This window comes from Monodelphis domestica, chromosome 8 (genome assembly GCF_027887165.1).
Source record: "Monodelphis domestica isolate mMonDom1 chromosome 8, mMonDom1.pri, whole genome shotgun sequence".
NCBI classification, from domain to species: Eukaryota; Metazoa; Chordata; class Mammalia; order Didelphimorphia; family Didelphidae; genus Monodelphis; species Monodelphis domestica.
In genome coordinates this window covers 70,997,433-71,021,966 of record NC_077234.1, presented here as the reverse complement: position 1 = coordinate 71,021,966, position 24,534 = coordinate 70,997,433, and the positions used below count along the sequence as shown (strand labels likewise).

Genomic DNA, 24,534 nt, shown 5'->3' with positions numbered 1-24,534 from the left:
CACTCGGCGCGCAAAGCCGAGTCAGGCAGAGCTGGGACGGACGCAGCGCGTGCGTGCGTACGCACAGCCTTACTCTCTGCCCCGCCCCTTCTCACCCCGCCCCCTGCCACCGCCCCTCTCTCCAGCGCCTGCTGAGCGACGCTAAGCAGCTGCAGCCCGCCTCCCGCCACGCCTGCGCAACTTAACCTCACCCCCCCCTTTCCCTCCCGTGACTCATTTTCTACCCAGCCGCTCCCGGGTGCTCCTTACGCATGCGCTCTTCCCGCCCATTGGGCGCGGGGGTGAGGGCAAGGGCTCTCACTCCAGTTTTTTTTTTCCCGCCCTTCTCCTGCTTCCCTAGATGGGTCAGGGCCCATTCCTGGCTCTGGAATACCAGCCCTGTGCTTAGAGACTGTAAAAGACTGTGGGGAACATCCCAGCATCCGAGTTCGAGGGAAGGGATATCGGAACTAGGCCCCCCGAACTGCTCCCCCCCGGCCAGGCAGGAGAGCCCGGCGCAGGCGGGGGCCGGGGCCCCCAGAGTGTGGGGTGGGGTCAAGGGTCAGAGGGCGGTGAAGGGGGCGGAGCCAGCGGCGGGCGGATGGCGGTGGCCGCCTCTTCTCCTCTGGGGTGCTGAAGCGGGAACGCGGGGCCGGAGCGCTCGGTGGTGGCAAACGAGGAGGAGCCGCTCCCAAGATGCACAGCCTGGCAACAGCCGCGGTAAGTGACGAAAGGGCGGCCTCCGCCGCTCCCCCGGGTCCCCGGGCCGGGCCCGGCCCCAACCTCAGCCTCGGCCTCCGCCCCGGCGCCGGCGCCTCTCCACTCCTCGTGCCAGCCGCTCTGGCGGCCTGGGGCTGTCCGTGCCGAGGGAGCCGGGCTCTTGGGCCGCGGCACCTTCGGCCGGCGCTTTGGAAAACTTGTTTCTCTCCTCCGCCCTCCCCCCACCCAATCTGTCTCCGCCTCTTTGCCTACCGGTCTTCTTCCATCCCGGGGCTGCAACCTTGCTACTCCGAACTCCACCGCCAAGCTGCTCTCTAGAAAGACTGGGCATTGACCTGCAGTCTGGCCGTAGCGTGTGAGCTTCCCGAAGGCAGGGCTCTCCTGGCTCTTGTTGACCCTTCGAGTACCCATCTACAGCTCTCTCACCTTTTGTTTTCCCCAACTTCTTCTTTGGGGTATGGGAGAGCCTTTGGGTATTATTTTATTAAACAACTAATAGAGTGAATAGCCCCCCACCCCCACTCCCCTTCGTTTTCGTGACGCTGATCTCTGCTGTCTCTCGGCCTGCCTTGGTAGCTTTTATTGGATCATCACCCATATTTCTACTCAGGGCTGTGTCCTAGATCCCACAGTTCTTCCACTCATCCAGCTATAGAACCTCATAGTCATCCTTTATTCCTACCACCACCACCACCACCACTACCCCTGTATCTTGTCCAGTTAATTACATTCCCACACTTCTCACAGCTATCCTTTTCACTCCCTAGCCACCACCTGGGTTCAGATTCATATTGGGATAACCTCTTAAAATTTGGTCACTCTACCTACTTTCAATCTCTCTCATTTAACATATTTTCCGCAAACTCATTAGGTATTATTAGTAAGAGGGATTGGAACCCCTGCCACCTTCTCTTCTTTCCACTTTACTATGTTGCCTTCTGTAGGGGAAACAAGCAGACTTAGGGTTTTAAGGCCGGTGCCTTGTCTAACTTCATCCTGTCTTTCCAGATTTATTTTACAGTACTGCACTTGAACCAAACTTGGCCTACTTGCTTTTCCCCATATATGACATTCCATATACTACCTTTGTGCCTTTGCCACTGCTTTCCACCATACCTAGAAGATTCTTCTTTATTTTAAGTAATCCTTACTGACTGCCTTAGAATTGATATTAAATATTGATTCTAATGCAGGAAACTGGTAAGAACTAGGCAGTTGAGGTTATGTGTCTTGCCTAGGATCACACAGCTAGGAAATGTCTGAGATCATATTTGAACCCAGATCTTCTCAACTCCTGGCCTAGAGCTCTATCCTCTGTGCTACCTAGCTGCTCCTTATGGAGAATATCCTTTTTCTTCATCTATTCATTTTGAAACCCCTAGGGCCCATTAAGGCTCAGATCAGGTCCTTTCCTCCTCCCCTCTCAGGAATTCTTTCCTGTTCCTTTCCCTCATATTACTTTGTATTCATTTTGAATTCTCTCTTAGGGGGAGCCTAAAACCCCATGACAGGAATTGTTTGGTTTTTTTTCTCCCTTATAAAGGGAGTGACCAACCTGGTCTTTATATAATAGTTGAGACTTAATTAATACTTGCTGAATCATAGATAAAACTCAGAAAGATTAAGTGATGCATTGGAGATCTTAACAGCAAGTTAATGGTAGGGCTCCTATTATTCCACAAGTGGCAGGGATATGGTACTGTGCAAATAACCACCCCACCAAACCGTAGTAGTTTGTCTGAATGAATTATTGTAGGGAGAAAAAAAAATTAATCATCAAGTAGGCAATCATGGACCTTGAACTACATAAACTTGATAATTCTTTCCAGGAAAATTACAACAGAAAAATAGGAGTTTGTTTAAATGTAGACTATATTTTTCCTTGAGATAAGACTTGCATGAAGCTCAAGTGTAATCTATAATTAGTGCTATTTTCCCAAGAGAAAGCCCTCCCTTCTTTTGGGAAACAATACTTCTATAGAATATACCAGGTTCAAATTTAGTTCTTTTGTCAATTTCCTTTAAGATTTTAGACAAATTATTTCTCTGATTGTTCCTCTGAATAACTTTTTAGAATAGATATAATCATGTTTTTTTTTGCTACTTTTCAAGGGTAATACAGCTGTGGTAAATGATCTAATTTGTTTTTTTCATAGTTGGTGGTCCCTAGAAGAATTGTGTTTTATAAATCCAGAGTGTCATTGTTTGGTTGCCACCCACATCCATATTTTAGTTTTAGTATATATGCAGCTGAAGTAAGAACTCAAGTCCATATTTTGTAGCCCAGGAGATAGTACCTGTTCTTACCCCGAGTTCCATGTTTTCTTTAACCAAAATTTGTATGTATTGGAAAACTAAACCACCAGTTTTATGTATAAAGTTTTATGATGATGGTTGATTACTTTGTGATTATAGAATCAGGAAACATATTCCTGTTTTATTCAAGAATATTGTTGATGTGTGTTTTAGTTCGTGATCCTTTCCATTTCTGGGTAAATGAGGTTTCCTTCTTTTACAAAATGAATCTGTTGCTCCTCAGTAGGCATTTTCGTAATAGCAAAGATAACTTGACTAGAAGCCATCAGGAGCACCAGTGCCTCTGAGTACAAGCAGTGGGACCTACCTGGGGCTTCCTGAACTCTATTCCAAATATGGGATAGTACTTAGATTTGTTTGTCCTTCAAAGTGTCATTGTGCTACTTAAAGTTGCCTTTGAGTCTTCTGATAAGAATTCTTTGAGACCCTTTTGTAGATAGCACACTGACTCCAATTTTAGGACTCAGTCTAAGACTGGAAATCTCTCTTTTCCCCCTCAGTTGTTTTTTTATAGAAAGTGGAAAACCTTATTTGGCGTTTAGATCCAAAGCAAACTTGACATGCTCTGGTCTAAAAAAGGGTAGCTCTTCTATTCCATCATATTCTTAATCCATTCCCCTAACTAAAAGCTATACTGTAATACACAAAGTACATTGTTTTTATCATATTCTTTATCCATTCATCAATTTTCCAACACCATGTTTCCAACAAAATATCCAACATCAATTGGATCTATATTGGGTGAAGTAATTGGAAATCCTAGATTAATTTAATTTTCTGTTATAGGACAGAATGAGCTAATTAGATCAATTAACTAACTGTAGTCACCAGCCTTTGAAGGCTAGGCTAATTATGGGAAAAGAAAGTGGGGTGATATTTTAGTTGTAATCCTTAAGGTAACCTTAAAAAAAATTACCTCTCACTCAACATCACAACCCCTCCCTTCCCTCAGCCTCTTATAATACTGAAGGTGGTGGGGCATCTAAGCTTCCTTAATTTGAAGAAATTTACCAGTTAATGGACCTATCTTTCTTTGTGTGCAGAAAAATAGATTTTTCTCAATCTGTGCTTGTGAAAGGTATGATAACATCCCTTCATATATTTCTTGACAACTCAGAAAGAGGGATGCAAAAACACAGTGAGGCAGGTTTTACATTTCTCTTCAATTGAAACATTAGCTATCTTCTTGGGTTGAGCATTGAGGATCCCTATTAGTGTTAGAAGGATCTTTATTAATGATTTAATTTTTCTTATATTTTTAACATAAAGTTAAATATTAAAGTGAAAGTTTTTATTTGAAATCCTAACTCTTGTTTTCCTTTTGAGCTTTTAAGCTGATAGAGCATTCTAAATCAATCTATACCCTATCCCCCATTGGGGAACAATTCTCTAAAAATAACTTTTTAAATTATCCTTCTTTCTTGAGTTCAGGGCCTATCTATAAATGATGGTATAAAAAGGGCAAGCACTTTTATTAGTTGTTGGAAAAAGAAAAGGCCTACTCTCCCAGTATTGTTGGCTTAAGAGCCTGTGATTCCTTAAGGATCATCACCAGTCAGTTATAAGACTGAATTTAGTAGCTAAGTGGCAAAGTACTTAACAGAAACAAAAGTCAGAGTTCTATGTTTCAGTCCATTTAGCAGAGCACTTTGTGGTTCCTTTGGCAAAGGCCCTATGAAATGATATTGAACTTGAAGATTTCTATTTATAAGAGTTTTTCATGGTGAGAGTATGAGTAGATGGGAGTCTAAAGTAGCTTTTCGAACTCTGTCACTGATTTAATTTTGCCTCTGTGTGAATCAGTTTCTTTCTCCAGCTCTGTTTCCACATTCATAAAATAGTGTCAGTAGCCTACCTATGGTGGACACAGACATCTGAAGTAGCCAACAATCATCTTTTCCAGCCTTTCATTTCCCTATTTCACAGATGGAAAAATCTAAGAAGCAACTTTTCCTAAGGTCATACTGCTACTTTAACCATTATAATTCAGAGTAGCCAGTTTTGGCACATCACTTCAACTCAAGTATTGAATCACACTTATTTAAATCTGTTTCCTACATATGGCTGGGCTTTACTCTAATAAAACTGCATTCCTATGTTTGCTCTTACCCTTTAAGCCTGTGCCTACAGCATTGGCCCAGGTGGATAGAGAGAAGATCTATCAGTGGATCAATGAACTGTCCAGTCCAGAGACAAGGGAAAATGCTCTCCTGGAGCTGAGTAAAAAGCGTGAATCCGTTCCTGACCTTGCCCCCATGCTGTGGCATTCTTTTGGTACTATTGCAGCTCTCTTACAGGTGGGTATTTGTTAACTGGTAGCAGTTTAGTCTTGTTCACACCTGAATATCTCAGCATTACCTAAATGGTTCTGAATAAGGAGAGTCTGCTCTGATTCACCACATAATCTTTCATGGTAACTGGAAAAGGATTGCTAGTAAGAGGTAGCTCATGAGAAGCATTCTTATAGCTAAGAACAAAAGTGCTAGAAGAAGCAAAGGTTGAGACTTGATAAGTTAAGTTATTAAAGTAAAGAAACAGTTGTGGAATGAAAGAAAAGCAAACTTGTATTTTTTAATGGTTACCTGAAGCTAGAGGGATCCTTGTTGAGAAATAGGATACAAGAAAAGCTTTTAAATAGGATAGGACAGCACTAGTGAAGGTTTTCAAGTGCAAGTGCCCAGTCTGCAACTTCAAGTTGCCTATGAGCTGTTCCCCCTCTCCCCCCTTCCATTACCCCAGAGTGGAAAGACTAGGTAACTGGACAGAGGGGTGGGGCATGCAAAAAATGTCCTTGGGCAATGGGAAGAGGGGGGATGGAGCAGCTCCCCTTTGCCAACTGGACATGCATGCCAGTACTTCACCAAGGGTGGGATGGGACATGAGTAATGAGGGAGAGTAAAGAGTTTTTTCTTCTTTTATATGTTAGCTCTTCTTCCCTTAAAAGGTTAGAAGTTCCTCAATATATATCTTCAGTCCTTTGGATCTGTCAGATTATAGTCCTGCACATCATCAAAGCATTCTTTGTTATTTTCCCCTATTCTAGAGTTTTAATTATTAAAGTAATTAAGTCATCAGCATAGGACAGAGTATTTCCAGATATACATAGCAACATCCATATTCTAACCCATCCTTTTTTTGTTTTTAGCTTAGAGTAGATTCTTTTTTGCCTAAATTTAATGTTATAGAAAAAGATACCACATTATATAAATTATATATATATATATAATTTATATAAAATTAAATACCTAGAAACTTTGCATGAAAAAGGTAGTATATTCAGTAATCTTAAACTCAATTAGCATTTTACCTTATCATTAATTGACTTCTAGTATGAGCAAAATCTTTGGTTTTCTTTACTAGGGCTAATTATGTATTTTTATAAACAAGGAGACAAAGGGCATGATAATTTAGGTTGAAGATTAAAGATCTGGGGTTAGGAAAGTCTCCAGAGGTCATCTGGTCCATCCCTTCCTTTGACAAGTGAGACTGGTTCAGTGACTTGCCCTAGGCCATACACAGAGTATTATATTAGATGTCTTTAGTGGAGTAAGGAAGGTGTACAGTGGGTAGAACAGGAGCAGTGGTCCTGGAGTTGGGAAGTCCTGAGTTCAAATCTGGCCTCAGATAATAGCTGTGTCATTCTGGACAAACCACTTAACCCTCCCTGCCTCAGTTTCCTACTCTATCAGATGAGCTGGAAAAGAATATGGCAAACTGCTCCAGTATCTTACAATTGAACTACAAAAATCATTAGTAAGGGGAATTGGAACTAGTGTCATCTGACTCCCTCGCCCCATTCTACTTTACCATGTTGCCTTCAGTAGAGGAGACTAGCAGCCTTAGTTTTAAGGTCCTTGGCTTAGCTAAGAACTGTGTGAGATGAAAGTGAAATGGAGAAGAATGGAAGGGAAAGGGCAAAGCTTTGACAGAATAGAGTACCCTGTTTTTCAAACCTGAGTAGCCCAGAGTACTGTGATCTCTGCCGGCCAACTGTCATAGGGCAAGGGTAAACAGGACTTTTCTATAGAGTTTCAGAGCCATGCACTTATGTTGTAACCAAGCATTTTCTGTTGACCTGGTGCTGTTTCATTTTTAGGAAATTGTAAATATTTACCCTTCTATCAATCCACCTACCTTGACTGCACATCAGTCTAACAGAGTTTGCAATGCTTTGGCACTATTACAGTGTGTGGCATCACACCCAGAAACCAGGTAAGTACTTTTGATAGAATAGGATTCAAATTATGGCTAAGGGTATGTGTTTTCAATGGGTAGGTTTGCTGCTGGTTTTTTAATTAACATTTTCCTGGGAGAAATAATAGTAATATTAATAGCAAGCTAATTTTTGTATAGTGCTTAAATATTATGTCATTTTATCCTCACAATGACCCTAGAAAGAGGGTGCTATTATTTCCCCCATCTTACAACTGAGGAAATTGAAGCAGCAAAGATGAAGTGATTTGCCCAGGGTCACATAGCCAGTAAGTGTCTGAAGGCAGTTTTTAATTCAGACCTTCCTGACTCCAGGCCCAGCACCCCATCCATTATGCTACTTAGCTGCCTGATGATGAGAAAACAAATCTCATTCCCTTCTTGGCAAAGGTTAAGGTCCATTGCATATCCTGTCAAACTGTCTTGGTATGTTAGTTTAGTTTACCAGATTGGTTTTGTTTTGTTTTGTTTTTACAAGAGATAACTAATTGAGTCTCTAGAAGTAGGATGAAAGGAATATATTCAGAAATGGAAGACAAAGTAAAAAAAATCAATAAAACATTTTTAAATTTAATTTTTTTTTAAGTTGACATTGGGGCAGCTAGGTGGCTCAGTGGATAGAGAGCCAGGCCTAGAGATGGAAGGTCCTGGAATAAACTCTGGCCTCAGACACTTCCTAGCTGTGTGATCCTGGGCAAGTCACTTAACTCTAGTTGCCTAGCCCTTATGGGTCTTCTGCCTTGGAAACAAAACTTATGATTGGTTCTAAGGCAGAAAGTAAAGGTTTAAAAAAAAATAAAAGTTGATATTGCTTATATTTGTTTATATAATGAGACTATGTTCATATTAAAAAAAATGAGAAACTCCTAACTGCTTTTATAGCTCTGAGACGATGTGATTTAGGTCCATTCTGCTGTAGCAATCCTAAGGGCACTGTAAGCATTCAGCAGAAATTTTATTCAGTATTTCTTCCTTTCTCCCATTGTCATTTTCCACATCTATAAAATGATAAAATTGTATTGCTGATAACTTTTGTGTTTTGTATGAAGAAGAATTAAATGATCTCAAGGCTCTTGAGAAAAGTATTGGTGTTCACTGATAATCTTAGGAATTGGCTCTAGTATTTCCATTTGTAGGAAATTCCATTTTAGTCTCTGTTTATAGTTATGCATTGGTTGCATTACTTAATTACAAATTAAAATGAATTCAGATAACCTTTATTAAGTAACTGCTACTACTAAGGAACTATGTAATACTAGAGATACAAAAGTATATGAATAGGGAAGGCTTCATGGAGAAATGGCACCAAAACATTAGCCCTAAAGGACTAGGCAATGATGGGGAATACATTTAATGCATGGGGCAGTAAATAAGTCTACATAAATACTGGGAAGGCACAAGCAACTGTTAGGAGTACTATTTGGCTGATTAGAGTGTGGAAAGGAGACTAGCATGAAATGTAGACAACTATAAGTTGAGTCCAGATTGTTGGAGAATCTTAGATGGCAGACTAAGGACTATGTACTTTATCCTGTAGGTGGAAGGGAATCAGAAAGGTGAATGAGTTGATTAGGACTCTGCATTAGGAATGATGTTGTCGTAGCTGTTGGAAAGGAGAGAGATTAATTGAGAAACTATTAAATAAAAGAAGCAACAGGTGATAAGAACCTGACCTACAAAGGTGGCAGTAAAAGTTAAGTGTGTACACACACACACTCACACACACACACACTCACAGATGCATAGATATATCTATATATAAATGTATACATCTTTATATGCAGATGTATACATTTTATGATCTATATGTATAGATATAATTACAATGGATGACTCAGAATGAGGATGGAGAACAGTTATATTCAAAAAAAAGGCAAAACATTTTAAACAAAACTAAAATTTTTTAATGTTCTTTTATATGCATACACACACATATGAGTAAAAGTAAAGGAAGAAAGTAAAAAATGATTCTGGTTTCATGATTAGGAGAATTGTATCTAAACAAATAAGGAAGCTGAGAGGAGAATCATGCCTGGTGTCCTGGAAGGAAGATGACTTCAGTTTGGGACATTTTGAATTTAAGGTGGCGGTGGAGTATCCAGGTAGAAGTATTCTTTCAGGCTATTGGAAATATAGGACTAGAGCTCAAGGAAGAGATCACGACTATATATTTGGGAATCTTCTTCATAGAGACAACTGAAACAATTAGAGTGGATGATATTAAGAAAATTTAAGGAGAAGAAAGATGTAGACATAATATTGAGGGACACCAGCAATTAGGAAGGAGGAAAATAAAATGGAAAGGACATGAAGGACTGATTTTTCTCTCCTAGTGAGAGTACCAAAAAAGCACAGAAGGCAAGGATATTAAAGAATGTTAAGAATAACCAACAGTTCTTACAAGGAATTGGGGAGGAATTTGCACAGAAGTATATAGCAAATAAATCTGGGAAGAACAGGTTTATTTCTTTGCTCTGGTTTGAGGGGCTTTACCTGACTACACCTAAAGATGTTTGTCACAATCTAAGGGGGGAGGAAGGCTGAGAAACTTCTATTTAATGGTATTTTATGACCTAAAAATTTAAAACTAACTTCCTTAAAGTGTTGTTTAAAATTGGTAATTTTCTAAAGTATGGTTACATGTGCTGTTGACAACAGGAAGTACACATTCACTTATCCAGTGGGTCAACCTTAATGAAAGGTCAAATTGAGATTTGTTGCAATTCTTGCAATAGTCATAGGCTGATGTTTAATAAAAGCAATTACCTGATCTTTGCATATCTAAGAAATCAACAACATGAAGTCTGAATAGAATTGTTTTCTTTCCAAGGTCAGCATTTCTTGCAGCCCATATTCCCCTCTTCTTGTATCCCTTTTTGCACACGGTCAGCAAGACTCGTCCCTTTGAATATCTTCGTCTCACCAGCCTTGGAGTTATTGGTAAGTTATTAGGCTTCTTTTGCAATCCCAAGACCTATCATTCTTTTTTTTTTAACATTATTTTATTTGGTCATTTCCAAACATTATTCATTGGAAACAAAGATTATTTTCTTTTCTTCCCTCCCCCCCTCACCACTTCTCCCATAGCTGACACGCGATTCCACTGGGTATCACATGTGTTCTTGATTCGAACCCATTTCCATGTTGTTGGCATTTGCATTAGAGTGTTCATTTAGAGTCTTAAGACCCATCATTCTTGATAGGTGATATGAGTTCTTTTCTGCCTCTTAATTGCTTTTTTCCCCAAAGTCCATTTCAGTCTTATATATTATGTCCATTTCTGTCAATAAACAAAAGAGAAAACCTTATGGGCCTTTTATAACATACCATTCTGAGAAAGACCAAAAGAGATTAATATTGTATGATTTAGCCATGAGGCTACACCTTACCAGGTGTTAGCAAGAAAGACTAATAGAAATAAAGTCAGCATGTGTGTGAAAGAAAAAATTCCAAGGGTTGTAACAGAAAGGTTCAGTTTTGTGAGTAGAAGCAGTGTTTGGGAAATAAGGTTTCTCCTTCCTAGATTAATGCAACCTTTCTCTCTAGTTCTAGAATTGATTTCTTCTCTGTTTACCTAGCCAGATGCTCACAATGGTCAAGTTAATGTATCTAGATTCTCCCATTTTATGTGTGGGGAATTGCTAGAGTTTTCATTTGAATACTTTTGTCTCCACCAAAAAATAAGATAGGTCATTTCTGTTCCAGAGTCTAGGTAGTAAAAGGATTTCTGTGGCTTTTCTCCAACATGATTTCTTCTTCCTTTCTTGGTGTTTAATTTGATATTTGCAATGTTCTTAGCTAATGTTAAACAAGAAAATTGAATATAGAAGCCTTCTTTTGTTGGAGGTATTTTCATTCAGTCTTAGAAATCATAAGAATTTGAGAACACATTATAGAGAGAGACTAGAGAAAATTTGTTTGGATAGCTTTATTTCTAGGATTCATGTTTCAAAGACATAGTTGGCCTTCTACCCCTAAGAAATGACTGTTCATTGATTTATACACTGTTGTATATGTATATGTAAATTTGGGTTGTATAAAATTTTCATACCCAAATGTTCTGTGAGTTAGAAATATTTTCCAATTCAAGCACTTCTGCTTCCAAGCTATAAAAACTGCATAATTTAGCCTTTTAAACATTTAACATTTTTCCTGGACAAAAAAAAATATAATATTTACTCAATATCTTTACTTTGCTACTTTATCAACCTATTACAGTATAATGATGTTTTTATAAAAGGTTAGAAGGGGAAGAGCATTCAAAGCAGCACTACTAAATCAATTCCTTTCTCTATCATAAATGTTTTCAAGGACCATGCAAAGAAATGATGTTTGAGAGTCCATCTCTCATGACTTGGAAATTGTTGTGGAGGTTGAGTACAGAATGCAGTTATAATTGTAATTTTTGTAGATTTAATATGGAAATGTAGTGATTAATAGTGATGGCATTTGCCAACTTCTATTTTCGGTTCCAATAAATAAAGCTTCCATGTAAACTGTTATTTTAGGAGGGGGAAATATGGTCTTAGACAAGCAATACAGCATATTTGGTAGTGTATTGCCTGAAGCAAGGTGTTTGCCCTCCAGGGTTCAGATTCCTTAGGTAGAGCATTAGGGCTGCATTACTGACATCTGTAGTTGTGCTGTCAGTCTGGAAGCCCAAAGAACCTTAGAAATTGAAAATGTCCAATAACAAAATTCAGGAAGGAACTAGGATCTTTTGGCTCCATCTGTTGTTTATTTTTTTATATCACATCATCTTTAAAATATGTAAGTTCGTTGATAGAGACCAGCTAAATAAATAGTTGCCTGTTGAATTTTTAAAAACTCATACTCACTGAAAGTCTAGTTTCAGAATGGCCTTCTTTTTCAACAAGATATATCCCAGGGCTATAGAGTAGCATTTTCCTTCCTTCACTGCAACTTAAGTTCAGGAAAAGTTAAGTCATAGCTTTTTTTTTTTTTTAAGACCTGCCCCCTGAGACAAATAGAAAGTAGTATTAGTTGACAACCAAATGATGGGCCAGTACCGTGGAAATATGAAGTGTTCCCAGAGGCCTAACCTTTGATTTGTCAGGCGACTGATAGCCTACTCCTTTCCCCCCAACCCCCCAGCTTGATAATCATTAGGAGGGTAGGAATCTAATCTCCACTTAGATACAAACCACAGCCACTAAAATTTTGATCAAGCTTATGTTTTATGGTTTCTGTACTTTCTCAACCAACAGGGGAGGCAATTCAGTGTGGTTTTTAAGTGGAAACACTGTCTGAAAATAAAGTGCATTTATCCATAATTCTTTACTTTAGGGGCCCTGGTCAAAACAGATGAACAAGAAGTAATCAACTTCTTATTGACTACAGAAATTATCCCTTTATGTTTGCGCATTATGGAATCTGGAAGTGAACTTTCCAAAACGGTACGTGCTTTCAGTTTAATTAGGTTTTTGTTATGTTGGTTCTTGGTCATTAGGACTGTTATTTGGTTTGTCTATGTCTATTCAGAGTTTTGGGGCCTCTTATGAAATATACTTGAACTTAGCTTTTTGCAACTTTGATAGAAAACCTTCCTTGGTATATTTTTATAAAAAACATGGTTTGAATCATGGTGGGCAATTCCAAAGAATAATACTCCTTTATCCTTGCCTAATTATTACTGTTATTAAACTCTTATTAAACTTAAGTGATGAATTATCATAAGTTCGTGTTCCCTACATCTGAATAGCTGGAGTTGGTACCTTCTACTTTCCCAGGACCCATTTGGGGAAAAAGATATATTGCAGTTCAGATCTTTGTCTAAGTATTAAAGAGTATTCTTTTGTTGTTCTGCCATATCTAACACTTTCTGACCTCGTGGGGTTTTCATAGCAGAGATATTGGAGTAGTGGCCATTTCTTTTTCCAGCTCATTTTATAGATAAGGAAACTGAAGCTAATACGGTTAAGTGACTTTCACACAGCTCATAAGTATCTGAGACAGGATTTGAACTCAGGAAGAGGAATATTCCTGACTCCAGGCCTCTTGTTCTATATACTGTACCACCTCGCTGTCCAAAAGAGTATTCTGCCTTCTAAAATCACTTGTTCTTTACTACCTATAGTAAATTACTTTAGGCAAGTAATTTCCTCTGTGGGCCACCATTTCCTCATTTTTTAAATGGCAAAGTTGACCCGGATTTTCTCTAAGGTTTCCTCCAGTTCTAAATGTTTAAACTGGAATGGATTAAAAGGGAAATGATGAGAATAATTCAGGCTAGAAAATGGTTTTTGCTTAAAGGTATTTGAATATTTAAATTGAAGAAATAAAGACTAAAAGGAGAAAGGATTAGTGACATACTTTCTGTAAAGTTATCATGTATAGGGATCAGTTTTCTATAATAATAATAGTTATAATACCATTTCAGTTACTTGGTATTTCAAAGATTATTAAGCATTTTCTTTACAAATCTGTGAAATAGATGGTGCAAGTATTATTCCCCATTTTGCAGATGAAATAATTAATGCTCAGAAAGGTTGTAACTTGTGTGAATTTTAAAATTAATATTCAATAACTATTTTATTTAAGTTTTATTAATAACTAGAGCAAAAGAACTTCCTGAATTTAGCTGGGTCGCAGATCAAAAAAAGAGCCAGAGGGAGGAGTTACAGCCACTTAAATACAATCATTCCAAAAACGCAAGGATGCAGGAAAAGGGAATTTTAGGAAATACTAAGGGACTTCTGGGGGATGAAGTCCAAAGGCTCAAAAGCTCCATTTATACATACCTCCTTGTGATCCTATTGGGAAACGTTTCCCCAAAAGTGTCATGGAAACATAATCAACTTAAAAATGGCAATAATTTGAGGATAAAAGGAAAAGAGAATAAAACCAACAATTACTAGGTTGACAAAAAGCCAATTTGGGGGCAGTCCCCTTTGGCATAAGAGTATACATTTAAAACAAAGGCATTTCAACCCCACCCCACCACCACTACCAGCCATAGTTCAATTCACATCCCAAAGTTCATTTGGATCTTCTGGTGCAGCATGTGGTCTCTGCAGATATCTATCTTCATGGCACATTCTAGATTCTGGGAAGCAAGTTTTTTATCCTAAAATTGCTCAAATTTAAATCAAAGTTCAAACAATAACTTGGCCCCCCTGAGGTGAATAATAATAAACTCAGGGATCACTCAGGGATGCATGGCTGAGTTATAAGGTATATAAATCAATTTGCAAAAGGAAATCAAAAACATCAAAAAATCCAAACAAAAGAGAAAAATAACTTGTGGATATAATACAAAATGTAAAAGTCTTATGTCTAAAAAAATCTAAGTAAAGGAAAACCAAACCTATAGCAGGTCTTCAGGGCTCAATTAAAATGATTTAAGAAATTATGCACTGCCCAATCAGTAGTCAGGACTATCGAAAGTTTGCCACACTATGAAAGACAGAAAAGGGACTAGATTTCAGCAGCAAGTGGGAGCCAGGATGGCAGCGAAAAGGAGGTGCTTGATAGAATGTGGCTCAGAGGAAGTCCAGCCTTTGACATGTCAAAACAGCCACAACCTTGAACCCCAAACAAGTTCAAGTCCTCTTGTCTTGGCTCAAAATTATATCAATCCCACTGAGATCTGGTCTCCTTGACCTTGAGTGCCATAGGCACTATATGCAGGTGCTCTGTACTTGTTTAGCAATCAATAGCGTCATTTTTATGGTCTAAAGCTTTCAGGTATGCATTCATATTAGAACAAATGTACTTAAAACTTATATTACTGCAAAAAAAAAATTAAAGAAATCTCAATACTGTTGACATGTGCTTCAAATACAAAAAAGGAGAGAAAAAATAAAACTCAGATACTATATTGTACATGCAAGGAAAAACAATAATAGAAAAGTTTTAAAAATCAAAAATATATAGATTACAATCAGTGACACACTGTCAGCCATGTGTGAGTACAAATGATTTTCAGAATAAAACAGTAACACAGTAGATAATGCACATTCAAAGAAGTACCATAGTCCCCAAAATTCACAATAGCCCAGTTAATTACAATAGCTAACCCAGTCATATTTCACATAAGTTGCTGTATGACATAAAAAAAAAACCTATGAACTGATGGATATTTGTCACAATTTTTACAGATAGAGCAAATCTTTCAACCTTAGCAAACATATTTTTAAACAAAATAAAACTTATTTGGGTCTAAAACATCATCAAGAAATCTAGATTGTTCTGGTGGAAGTAAATTAAAATTAAGAGTTTTACAGGAGCTCTTTTTTTTTTTGGCTTCCTGCTACATAGAAACGCCTTGGTAGGAACATTTCTTTGTTTCTCTACCTTTAAAACAACATTCTTTTTGATATAAATATAAAATATCCATTCAGAAACCACTAGTTATGTAAAATTATTTCTGAAGACTCCTTAAAAATTACAATTAAATTCTTAGCTTATTAAATTCTCTAAAGGTTGTATATAGCTTTTGATGGAAGTCCATCCATCATCATCTATGTGACAGTGCACAAAGGCAACATGTCATCTTCGATGGATCTAGTGAAAATGGTTTGGGCAAGATGTTCATGGGCTTACAATGATATTTTTGTTCTTCAGCAAAGGTAAAGGTACAAATTAAAGATCAATATAGGCAAAACATAGCTTTAAATGATTCGGTATAACAGAAAGATATTGATTAAAACAGATAAACTTAAAAAATTTTAAATCTTAAAGCAATCAGTAAATACAATAATATAAACAAATGAGAAGGTGCAGGCAGGCAGTGTAATCAAAATCCATCTTTACCAATCCCAATAGACTTGTTCTATATTATAGGAGGAGAATAAACTCAAAATAGTTAGCAATAAAGTTTCCTTCTCCTCCCCTAGTATTTATCTTCCATTTATATCTTTTTTTTCTGAGCTCTGAAGCTTCTGATAGAAGCACTGGGCAGAATCTCCACTCTGCATGTTCTCTGCATGCATAGTTCACTGCATATTCTTGAGGGGAAGTAAACAGAATGAGAAATAGCCAATGAAACTACAAGCTGCTAGTGAGAGATTCAAGCAGAGCCAATATGTGCTTCCTAGCTCAAGCAATTCAAACTGTTCTTTGAGAGTTTGAAGAATGGTTTGGAATAGCTTCCCCCCTCCCACCCCCCCACCCCCCCCCCCAAAAAAAAATAAAGGCACCATAGAAAGGAATTAGTTAGGAGGCTTGGAAAAGTATTGCTCTTTCACCTCCTCCCTAGGGGCAAAACTTCAGGGAAAACAATAGTGTATTTAATAGATAACAATAACAATAGTGTATTTAATAGAAAAAGTTCTGCTCCTTGGTGTTTTGGGTCAAGAGAAAGTAGGAAAACAAAACACCTTGACCAGCATTCCTTACCCTTCTCCATCCAGCTTGGAGTCTCCTCTTGCTGAGGCCAGACCCACCACAAGAGCCTGCAAATCCCAGCCATTTTTTTTCCACAGAAGGTGTCCTATAAAAATCTTTCCATCCCAATCCCGTTCCACATTCCACGTGTGTGTTTCTTGCCTGCCATAGCCATTTTTCAGCCTGGAGAATAGAACCCCACACCTAATTTTCAAGCAAATCTTTTTTTAAAGCTCATCTTGGGCTCCTTCAACCATGCCTTCATCTCTTCTCTTCAGTTTCACCTCATCTATTATCTGCTTACAGTAAACATATTTCATTCCCTCCTATCCCTGAAGAACTCAATTTTGACCTTTCTACTCCCTCAAGCTATTGTCCCCTCTCTCTTCTTCATTTTATCTTTCCTCATTGGCTCTACTTATGACCTCAGCTCACTGCAGTCTAGCTTTACCATTCCACTTGGTTGAAATTGCTCTTTCCGGGATTACCCATAGTCTCTTTGCTATCAAATCTAGCCTTTGTCAGTTTACATTCTTATTATCTGCAGTCTTTGACATTCGTGACCACACTTTTCTCCTGGATCTTTACTCCAGCTTATGTAACACTGCTTTCTTGGTAGTTTCTCTACCTGTCGTACATCCCACTCTTCAGTTTCTCTTGCCCCATAATTATCCAAGTCTTCCTCCCTTAAATTTCTTTCCTAGGCCTTCTCTTCCCTCTATATACCCTTATTCTTGGTGGGATCATTGGCTCCTAGGAGCTCAATTATCATTCCTAGTCAAATGATTCCAAGCTATTTGTATGTACTTTTTCCCCCTTTCTTTTAAAACCTTACCTTCTTCTTGGTTCCAAGGCAGAAGACCAGTAAGGACTAGACAATAGGAATTAAATGACTTGCCCAAAGTCCCACAGCTAGGAGGACATGCCTGAGGCCAGATTTGAAACCAGAAACCTCCCATCCCCAGGCCTGGCTCTCAATACACTGAGCCACCTAGCTGCCCCTGTTCTCTGTACTTTCATCTCTCTTGAGAGAGACCATAGAAATGGGAAGATCTTGAGTTCAGGACTGTCTGAGATATACTGGCTGTTACCATTATCAAATTACTTAACCTTCCAATCCTCTAACCAACTTTCTATGGCTATAAATTGAAAATAAGTTGTTCTGCCTTGCTAGAAAGGATTTTCCATGTCCATAGTTACCCACACTGATGAAATCACAATTCTAGACCATCTCCCATCTCTTGAGCTTCAGTTCCATATCAACAGTTGCCTACAGTACATATCTCCTGGGATGGTCTCATAGGTATCTCAAACTCACCATGTCCAAGTTGACACCTTAATTTTCATCCTAAATACCTCTTTCCTCTAAACCTCCCTGCTTCTATTGAGTGAGCTACCTTCTTCCCAGTGACTTGGATTTGAAACCTTCACTATCTCTCTCATCCCTGCCTTATTAATTCTACCTGCATGACATCTCTTACATCCACTTCCCTCTCTCTCTACTCATATGACTGCTGTCCTGGTTTAGGCTTAATTGAACATTTTGCTCCAGTCTCTCTCCTCCACATCAATCCCTCTGGTTAATTCTTTTTGGAAACTCCCTGTTGCCTCTAGAATAAAATGCAAACTTCTCCACAGGCATTTAAAGCCCTTCAATAGTCTGTTACTAACCTTCCTTCCCAGAACTTCCTTTCATGCACTTACACAATACATGCTTGCTGTATCTTGTGCATTGTATTCCATACCATATTTCTTTGCCTTTGTATAGGTTATCCTACATAACTGGAATTCAGTCTATCCCCATTTATGTTACTGAGTTTGTTTCATTTCCTTCAATATTCAATTCAGGCTCCACTTTCCTACAGGAAGCCTTTCCTAACTCTTCTTGTTGTTACTGCTTTCTCCCTCCTCAAATCATATGGTATTATCAGTTTAAACGTCTTATCCTTCACCCCACCCCAAAGAACATAAGTTTATTTAGGACCAAAGACTCTTTCTTGTTTTATCTTTGTTTCCCCAGCATAAAATAGTCACTTAAATACATATTGAATTGAGTTGCATAAGTGTTGATAAACATAATCCCAGATAGGAAGGATTTTGACTTGTTGTAATGTCATAGGAGTTTAATTTTCTGAAGATTTTTAAGAACGTGAAAATATTCACCTTCTCCCAAATCTTCATCTAGAAATGACCACTGGGACCTAACTGAATCCTGAAAGCCTAAGACCAAATTTCTTCAAACCAAATTTCTTTCAAGCAAACAAGTCTGGTAGGGTCCATGTCTGTGTCAACTAGCTCTGTCCACTACCCTTGAATAGCCTCAGTTAACTTGGAACTTTGTATTTAGCATTAGCTCTCTCTGTTGGCTGGGTAGCTACTCTTTGAGCCCTAAGTTCTCCACCAATCACTTTACTATAACCAGCAGGGACTCTTAGAGGGAATGAAGGTGTTAAAGACACTTGGCTTCTAAAAAAGCCTGACTTCTCGCTTTGTTTGACACCAACCAGGTTGCCACGTTCATACTTCAGAAGATTCTCCTGGATGACACTGGACTAGCCTATATATGTCAGACATATGAACGGTTCTCCCATGTCGCCATGATCTTGGTGAGTTCTTTCATCTGCCATCCCTTTTACTTAAAATTCTATTGATTACAGCTTAGTCCCTTTCTTATTGGGGCTAGGCAACATGATGAAGCCTCAATGGTAGTAGCAGTTTGGAAACTTTGAGTAGTAAGTAGCATGCATTTACTATATTTTGTTTTTTATTTTGGGGAAATAGGGTAAGATGGTCCTACAACTGTCCAAGGAACCTTCTGCCCGTCTGCTGAAGCACGTAGTCAGATGTTACCTTCGCCTTTCAGACAACCCCAGGTAAACATTTGTAGGATCTTTAAGGAATGAGCCAGCAAAATTATCACTCCACACTAGAGTAAATACTGGCTTCCTCATGTCCCAGAGTGAAACTAGTAAGGGATAGAGCCTTATTTTGCTTTTCCAAGGTCAGCTTTTAGAATATCTTTTTTTTTTTTAACTCTTACCTTCTGTCTTAGAAATGATACTCAGTACCTTCTATGAAGATAAAAGAGTGATACGGGGTAGGCAATTAGGGTTAAGCAACTTGCCCAGGGTCACACATCTAGGAAGTGACTGAGGCTACATTTGAACCCAGGACCTCTCATCTCTAGACCTGGCTCTCTATCCACTAAACTGCTTAGCTATTCCCCAGAGTATCTTAATAATGTAACTGGACCTAATGCTTCCTTTGATACAGATCTGAAATGCTAGATGACTAGGACTTTCAGCTTTGCCTTGCCTTAAGGTATGCTAAAGCCTTTATGGTTGGGAGTTCTCATTGTCCCAGGTAGAAGAACAAGATTTAGGAATGATTTGGCAGGTGCCTTCACAAACCATCATCTTAGTTATGACTTGTGCCTCCTTTGAGGGTCCTGGAAGCAATTATTTCACCTCACTATACTTCAGAATCTTTCCTTTTGGGATCCAAATAAACAGTGTTGAAAATGCTGTGTTTATTAAACATGCTAACCAGCAAATAAATGCTGGAGCTTTTCTAAGACCATTCCTTATAGTAAAGGCCAGTTGGCAGGTTCATTTGCATGTCTCTGAAAGTTAAGACTCCAGTTTAATTCTAAATTCAACTTCTAATCAATGGAGTCCCTTGTAGCATTAAAGCAGGTCCAGTACTTTTTTCTTTGGAATGTTTCTTTGGAAGCTCAGGCCCTGAAGTTTTCCTATTTAAGCCAGTGTTTGAAAAGTGGGTGATTTTTAGTTCCACTTTTACATAGCCAAGCCAAGCATAGAAAAGCCACCTGTGACTGTCTCACTCAAACCTATAGAGTGATGTTTTCTATAACTTAATAGCATTCTATTGAAATACATCAAGTCAAAAGAAAGCAAACCAGAACAAGCTTGGTTTTTTTACGTTTGTTTTTTTCTCCACCAAACTCCATTGGGAGGGGGGAAGTGTTTTGAATGCTTAAGCTCCAGGGATGAAGGGAGCAGGCAGATAGCACAGATGAGACCCAGAAACAAGGTATGGCACAGGGGATAGATGATTTTGTTACTTATTTCAGCTAACTATAGATAATCTAGATTTCCTGTGTCTGTGGAGTTCCACACCCCAGCCTGTAAGCATGGGCTCATTTATGGTTCTCTTGGTCATCCTTCTCCAATGTAGGGCACGTGAAGCACTCAGACAGTGTCTGCCTGACCAACTGAAAGATACCACCTTTGCCCAGGTGCTCAAAGATGACACCACCACCAAGCGCTGGCTCGCACAGCTGGTGAAGAACCTGCAGGAAGGCCAGGTCACTGACCCTCGTGGCATCCCCCTGCCCCCTCAGTGACCTTCCCTGTTCCCTCCCGCTGCCCCCCAGCCTGGGGAAAGGGAGGGAGAACCATCGAGGAAAGCAGCTCAGGTTTTACCGCTGACCTCAACGCCAAACCGCACTGGAGAAAAGGGACAAACCCCACTGAGGCATTCGGGTGCCATCCTGGACCACCCGGAAGACCTGGCCTCATTCCACTGCTCCAAGGAATGGGTTCTCCTCCCAGCATCCCTCCCAGCCTGGGGGGTTGCGACACCAGCAAATGCAGTAATACAGCATGCCCAAGGCAACCCCCCTCCCCTACATTCTCCTGTTCTCTGACAGGGAGGGGAAACAGGAACAGCAGCTGCAGCATAGGGCATGGTGGATGCCTGGGACCAAGCCATGTGGCATTTCCCATTTTTGCCTTCCTGTAAGCCTCGAGACATGTCTCTTCATTCTCTCTCAGTGGTGTTTTTTTTTTGTTCTTTTTTTCCCTCAAGGAGAGAGGTGTAAATACTGAACACAGACTGAGATGTTCTGCAAAACCTTGTCACTTGGCATTGTTTACAAGTCTTTTAGCTACACAAGCTAAATTTAAAAGCTGGTCCAGGCATTAATTACATCCCCTTTGGCAAGTCATAAGCTGCTTTGAGCCATTTAGAGATGGGGGAACAGTGGGAAGGGGTGAAAAACTAGGGAAAAGCCAGAGGACAGTAGAAGCCCACCACCATTATTGCTCCCTAACCCTAAACTGAGTGCTGCTGCCTGCCCACCCCCCACCCCACCCTACCCTTCCCACTGCTTCCCCCTATTACAAGGAACTTTGCTTCCAGTGATAGGCCTTGTTTCTGGCTTTAGCTGCTGCCTCTCCTCACATCTCTCTCTGTTCCCCTCCTTTAAAAGACTGTCCTGTAAGTGAAGGGTGTGGAGACAGTCCTGGCCCATGTTCTTATGGGCCCCTGGAATGCTTTGTAAGAGGGTGAGGATGGAGATGGAGGGGCCCAGGTCCCAGAACCCCAACCTTGGCTCTAGGGTCCATTTCTATAGCTCCTGTTGCCTCACCATTCTACTTGAATCAGTATTAGCTAGCTGAGTCAGCTTTATACATATATCAAGGGCAGGGCCCCATGTGCTTGATTCTTTGTCCCCCTTGGCATATTCCCTTTTTGTCTGGGAATTACAGGGTTGCCATTAAAAGATTATTTTCCTATTCATACGGTGGAAAAATACAAAACAAAACAAAAACCCTTTCCCTCTCTGCCTCTTGTGCCCAGGTGGCCATGCTTCCACTTTGGTGGTAAGTTTGAAGCCTAATGTCCAGACAGGTGAAGGATCCCCTCCATTTTTCTGTCCAACATAGGGTTGATAATATCCCCAACCCTAAAGAGGGAGGGACTACAATTCTTTTTCCCATTTGAGATAGCTTAAAGCATCCAAACAGGTTTTGGGGGGGTGGAAGAATCACAAGGGCCAGGCTCAGAAAGTGTTTGAGGCAATTTTGCCAACCTAAGGGCTCTTTAAGGCCGACTTTCACAAAGGGAGCCGGCCTCATTGGTTGGCCTCTGCCTCTTCAGAACCAAGATGGCTACCACTGTAAGTTTTGTAGGTTGGTTAGACATGCTGGATCCAAGACTGTATTCTGTATTCTGACCAACTCAGCTCCCTTCCAGAAGGGAGAGAAAGAAGCCTGCTGTGTATAATCTAAGCCCAAGGAAAAAAAGAATTGGAGAAAGTCAAAGGCATCATGTGTTCCACGAACTGCCTGACTCCATTTGGCCTGTCATCTACAAGGAGAGGAGGCCCATGAGGGGAACCCTGATCCCTGCCAACTTTACTCTTGCTGAGCCAAAGGTTTTCCACTCCCCCTCTGCTGGGGAAGCAATTGAAGCCCAGGGCTTCCTTCCTGGGAAATTGTCTTCTCTCCTGTCTTTTGGTGCATTGGCCATGTTACTGTGCCAATAGTGTCTTAACTTGCCCCATTTTCCCTCCCCAACCAGCCTTGGACCCCATATAGGAGGCAGGGAAAAGATGGGTATTATTCCTTGCAAGTTGGTTTTGATTTCATGTATGTAAAGAATATCCCATTTTGTGTTTTTTTTTTCATCCCAACTGGATTGAAATAAAACATGCTTCTGTTTTGTAATAATTTTTTTTTAAGTGGAGATTTTATTTGTGTGTTTTTGGGACACCTAGGAACTCTGGTCAGTTGGGCTTACCTCCAGAAGGAGTTAGTATTCCACTTTGTGCTATATTTGGGCCACTTTGGGAAGAAGTGGGATATCTACCTGAAGAATAAAAGCCAGGGAAGGTGTCTTTTTCTGTCTGACCTCGTCTATGCCCTGTGGACAAAAACCTTCCTTTCCACCCAGTCTGACTACATTCTGGGAGGGTTACCCAGCCTGTCCTATCTGACTTTGATCAAAGTTCCAGGGAAATGCTGAACTTTACAACTGATGTAAACATTGAGTAATCCTATGTTATGGTGCTTTGCATCTCAGTGTGCTCCTTCAGTGCTGTTTTCATTCCTCATACATATTTTCCTGACCTTGGAGGGCTGCCTGCTTTTCTGTGGGGCACAGTTAAGCCTTTGCTTGCCAGCATATTTGCTGCACTGCAATGGCCAAAGATGACTGAATTAAGGAATAGATGGTGTTGGGGGCAGGAAATTGCTGCAGCCTCACAATTTCCAGAATAATTCATTTAAACTATTTGTCTTTTTTAGAATAGGTCAGCCCCACCCTCCCACAGAATGACCTGGGGCTGAAAGAAGAGACATTCAAAATTGTCATTTTATGCTCAGGGGGAAGCCTTTGGTTGAAACAAAGTCTAGATATTTGCCATGGCTCTTATTAGGGTTTAAACATTTTTAAACCCTTTCTTTCCATCTTAGGGGGTAAGTGGCTAAGGCTAGATTTGAACCTCCAGTCTAGTCTTTGCTCTCAATCCACTGAGCCACCTAGCTGCTCCCTCTTAATAAGGTTTTGAAAACCTTTAAATAAACTTATCTGGGTGTAGAAGGCCAAGGACAGAAAGGGGGTAAGTAGGCCTCCTGCGCTGTTAAAGCAGGACCCTGGGAAACAAAGGTGGGAGCTCTGTGGGGAAGTCAAGAACTTAACTCCAGGTGGCAAGATGAGTAAAGTGCTAAGACCTTAGAGAGATTTAGGGTTTCTTGAGAACCAAAATACCTTCTGGCCTCATGCCGCATGACTCCCAGTTAAAGAGATATACTTGAGCCACATCATATGGTGAAAAGTGGAAAATAGAACCTTATAGATCTATTTTCCCAAAAAGATGCAGAAATAGGGTTGCTATGGAGGAAGCTGGGGGTAGAGGGTAGTGGTGGTAGAGCTTCCTGCCAACTATTCTGCTAGGCTGAGGGCCTCTCACCAGACCTCTCCTGGGCACAATTCCCAGAAGATCCTTGGGCTACTGCTGTCCTGCTCAGGTTTCTGGCCCTTTTAATAATAGACAACAATGGAGGATGGGAAAAGAACAAGACCCTGGTCCCTGTTAAGACCTTAAATCAGATGGATAGTTGCTGAGTCAGGGTCCTATTTATCTTTTGGTTTTCTACAGTTGACTCTGTCTCCCTCTGTTTCTCTCTAGGATGGTGCTAACCAAAGCCAGCA

The 24,534-nt window shown here is 40.0% G+C and overlaps 1 protein-coding gene across 1 annotated transcript; it reads left to right on the top strand.

Annotated features, from left to right (window-relative positions):
* The first annotated feature begins 250 nt into the window (after positions 1–250).
* CNOT9 (CCR4-NOT transcription complex subunit 9) lies at positions 251–23,051 on the top strand. Its single transcript, XM_001363369.4, has 8 exons — positions 251–699; positions 5,133–5,312; positions 7,112–7,227; positions 10,058–10,167; positions 12,535–12,644; positions 19,083–19,181; positions 19,357–19,448; positions 20,773–23,051. Exons 1-8 carry the CDS (start codon positions 676–678, stop codon positions 20,939–20,941), a joined length of 900 nt encoding a protein of 299 aa, XP_001363406.1. The 5' UTR covers positions 251–675; the 3' UTR covers positions 20,942–23,051.
* The last annotated feature ends 1,483 nt before the right edge of the window (positions 23,052–24,534 follow it).

What these genes read in the sequence shown, in the direction of transcription:
- CNOT9 (XM_001363369.4), top strand. Translation starts at nt 676, where the DNA reads ATGCACAGCCTGGCAACAGCCGCG. An exon ending in CTATTGCAGCTCTCTTACAG is followed by an intron (nt 5,313 to 7,111) that starts GTGGGTATTTGT and finishes TTTCATTTTTAG; the next exon opens with GAAATTGTAAATATTTACCC. An exon ending in GCATCACACCCAGAAACCAG is followed by an intron (nt 7,228 to 10,057) that starts GTAAGTACTTTT and finishes TTTCTTTCCAAG; the next exon opens with GTCAGCATTTCTTGCAGCCC.